At 35.8% G+C, this 4125-nt stretch overlaps 1 protein-coding gene across 4 annotated transcripts in view; it reads left to right on the forward strand.

The window, feature by feature from the left end:
- Window positions 1-4125, forward strand: part of DGKB (diacylglycerol kinase beta) — a 329294-nt gene that overhangs the window by 83668 nt on the left and 241501 nt on the right. For all 4 annotated transcript variants that reach the window (XM_031066802.1, XM_031066804.1, XM_031066805.1 and 1 more), the window contains 3 exons: window positions 1469-1518; window positions 2904-2978; window positions 3476-3595. In XM_031066802.1, the coding sequence (XP_030922662.1) occupies window positions 1469-1518; window positions 2904-2978; window positions 3476-3595 (245 nt within the window). The remainder of the gene's footprint in view (window positions 1-1468; window positions 1519-2903; window positions 2979-3475; window positions 3596-4125) is intronic.

Genomic DNA, 4125 nt, shown 5'->3' on the forward strand with positions numbered 1-4125 from the left:
AATCATGGGCCTTTGTGGTGTGAAATAGTGTACTGCTGTAAATATAATCAATCTTGTATTACAGCTCTGAAGAGCAGTGCAAGGTAGTGGCAAAAATTGCTGAAGTGGTAGAGAGGTATAGGGCTTACCTTTTTTTCCACACAGTTAGATGATCAACTCATTTCCAAGATGGTGGATATAAGTGAAACAAACCAATACATATAACAGTTTTGCTGTAAGTCTAAAAATGATCAAATTCTTTCTGAACTTTGCTCTCTAATTGCTAATATTTTCTTCTTACTTCTCATTATATTTTTTTCCTGAAAATTATGGTAAGCTTTGTTTGTTCAATTTTCTGGACTGTAGCAGCATCTGCTGTGTATCCAGTGTGGTGGGATTCCTCAGTGTTTAATAGGTTGTATGTTACGTTTCCAGAGACATCTGATTAGACAACAGATTACTTGTGTTCTGCTGTTAATGAAAGCATTACATTGTCCTGGAACCACCACGACATGGGCGGACTTCTTCATCCCTAAAAAATGGGTGTAGGGGTTAAAAAAAAAAAGTGCTTTTGAAGAGCATGGTGGGTATTTGGATTTCAGAGCTCTGACAAACTGTCCCTGAAAGAAGGGACAGAGTGGGGTATTTGTAGGCTTCTGGATTTCCTTTTTAGTCTTCCAACAATATTCCTTTGAAAGCTTTATGGTTTGCTGGTTCCAAATATTTTGGTAATGGCGCATATACCTCTTCTTTTGGCTGGGATCAAATCATGATACAATCTTGAAAGCATATATTCTTTTCTGGGTATTGACAAAAGATATCGTTTTGTCTATATGGTTCCCCAGAATGTTGGGAGTACATTTTGAAGCTGATGAAGCAAGTGTGATCCTGGAAGAAGTCATGCTGGCAGTTTGTGATGAATCTTTATTGCTGGATTTGGATGATTAGATATTTAAAATATTTATCCTGTGTTTCATTTAGGTGGTCAGAAAATAGTTTCTAAAGCAGTATGACTGTTGAATAGTGATAGCTGCAGCCAAGAGAGAGTAGCACTGTACCTTAGGCAGGCTTATCAGCGTTTGTGACCAATTGTGTGTTACCCTGTGTTTGGTGAGATCACAGAGAAGGACCTTTTGGTAGTTCTCAGGAAGACAGATCATGTCTAGAGGAAAACAAAATCAAATTCACACACCAAGTTAGCTGTTAGAGTGATGGTGTGGAAAAGGTACAGTTGTACTCTCTGGCTAATATGTCTTGTTGGAGGCACTATGGCAGGGTTGTTGCTGAGTGAACCTTTTACATAATGCAGCTTGGTTGGAGGGTCTGTAGCTAATCTGGTCATTAAACAAAAATGTTAATATTTTTCCTTTCTTTGAAACTCAAGCTTAATTGTTTTGTGTTTTGGTTTGGAGTTGGTTTTTTTATGAAAAAGAGATGTATTTGTTGTGTTTTCTAACTGTGTTTCCTTCTCTCTTTGTTTTCTTTTCAGTCATGTTTCGCTTGTATGATACAGATGGGAATGGATACCTGGATAGTTCGGTAGTGTTTTTTATGTATTGCGTTGTAAGAGTATGTCAATATGGCAAAACTATACAAAACTACATTAATTCTAATCAAGTTTATATTTACCCTGAATTATTAGAAGCAGTATAAAACAAATTCAATAAAAATTCATTCATTTGAAAATTAATGCTTGAGTTTTCTTTTCCAATGAGAAATGCTGCTTCTACAACTGTGTAAATTTTCAGTTGCTGACACTGCTGTCATGGAGTTCTGTTCTGTAGTCTTTTGATTTTTAATTATACTACTGTAGGGGACACATTATTATGATTCCAGTAATTCTGGTATATTGCTGGGAGATGTGTATGAAAGCACCATTTTTAAAGATTTCATTAAAAAGGTGAAGTGTGAGAGTCACACAGTGGATTTATGTGGAGAGATTTCACAACTTCCATGTTATTATGAAGAATGGAGGAACAATATTAAGGGCAAAATTTTGAGGAGCAGGCCAACCAATGTTTGAAGAGAAGTCAGGGATATGGAAATAATTTTAAAAGATGTAACTATTTTTTTTCTGATATCTAACAGAAACAAGTGTTTTATTAGCAGTGTTTTTTTTTTCTTTGGGTTTTTTCCCATCTTCTTTTGTATCTACTGGAAGGAAAAGAGCATAGAATGGATTGGTAAGGAAGAGGAGGTGATTCCCATAAGTTGCAGGGAAATAAGGAAGCAAAATTATATATGGGTGTAAAGTAAATACAGCACCATAATTTTTGGCAATACCACATTGAGTTAGATGCCTGGATACAAATGAGAATTTAGAATGGTCCTAGATAAGCATTTGAGCATGTTTACAAAGCAGAAGTTATGTATATTTAAGTGTAGAAGAGCCCTAGTGATACATGATCAAGAGAAATTGCAATACTATAGTGGTAAAAAAATAAATCTGTAGTAGTTTACAGAATCCACTTTATGCCTTATTTCTATTAGAAATATGTGATTTATACAATTACTGTAAAAAAGAATTTTAATAATTTTAATTGTTTTTTGAGTGATTTTGCCATCACTCAGATTAGAGTGATGAAATTTAAATATCATTACATGATCTTATCACAGAGTGGAAATTGGATCATGAAAACATGGGTGCTTGAAGGATAACTAGGAAGGGAGAATCTCTGACTACTTTAAATTACTTTGATTGTGGGACTGTATTTCACCTCCCTGAACGCTTTCTAGTCTGTGCAGAACGTTTTGCTAGTAAGCAAATTCACTTGAGAATACAGCTTCCAGTGAAAAGAGCATTTCATCAGGGATGTTGATGAAATAGTGTCACTGAATGCAATATGGCTGACTTATTAGTTTATTGCAGTAGAACTTTTCTTTTAAACTTGCATTAAATATCATATATTTTCATTCATCTCTAGGAGCTGGAAAATATCATTGCTCAAATGATGCATGTTGCAGAATACCTTGAATGGGATATTACTGAATTAAGCCCGGTAAGTATCCAGTTATCACAATTTTTTAATGTTGCTAGAAACAGCTATCATAATTTTGTGATATTTCATATCCACAGGGCTTTCCATGGGTGAATATGGTAGAAGTAAGAAAAGCCTATGTTCCACTATGAATTAGCATTGTGAATTAGCACTTTTACTGGTATTTTGCTGCTTAAATTTGATCTATGGACTGTTCAATAAATGTTATAACTAGCTTCTATAACATAACTGGTTTGTCTCTGAAAATTTCTTAAGAGTGAGTCCACAAAGGACACAAGTTGGTTTGGGACATTTAGGTGTTAATAAAATGTAAATACGAGTATGACACTTTGTTTTCTGAACTGTCCATACTCATTTGACTACAGCTACCATGCAAGTAATATTTTTCTTATATTTTGTATGAGAGAATTGGAGATTTGCACATATCCTAAGAAGTTGCTGTATTAGAATATAGTAATAATAAATTAGAACTTATGAGATTTTTCATTAAATTGTAGATTCTTCATGAAATGATGGAAGAAATTGACTATGATCATGATGGCACTGTTTCCCTGGAAGAGTGGATCCAAGGAGGAATGACAACAATCCCACTCTTGGTCCTTCTTGGGTTAGAAAATGTAGGTGTTAAACAGTAGCATCAAGTTTCTGCTTGCATGTTGACTGTGGCCTTCAGGTTAGTTTTTCTGTGGCCTGTATCAAGAATGGCTTTGCTTTACTCCTCTTTACTATGGCTAAAGTGTCTTCAACACCACAGAACCACTGCCAAGTTTAAAGCACCACCTAATAAGCTGGCTCTGGAGCTGAAAGTTATAAAAAGCTGAATAATTTTTCCCGCTAACAGCATGTTAATTCCAAGCTGCAGCTTTATCTGTTAAGTGTGTTTTACTGCCCATGTGTAGGTTACAGCAGGCTTGGAGTAGTGTCTAAGCTTCTCAGCATGGTACTGGGTTGTGTGGCCTAACTGTTCTGAGTCACAGAACAAATGCGGGTTGGAAAGAGCTTCTGGGGATCTTCTGTTCCAGTCCCTAATTAAAGGCAGTGCCACAGACTGAGTTATCTCAATCAGAGCCCTGTCAAGCCTTGATAGTTTGAGTGAGGTGGATTCTACCAGTACTGTGGGCAAACTTTCCCTGTGTTAATTGTTCTC

This window comes from Geospiza fortis, unplaced genomic scaffold, assembly GCF_000277835.1.
Source record: "Geospiza fortis unplaced genomic scaffold, GeoFor_1.0 scaffold138, whole genome shotgun sequence".
NCBI classification, from domain to species: Eukaryota; Metazoa; Chordata; class Aves; order Passeriformes; family Thraupidae; genus Geospiza; species Geospiza fortis.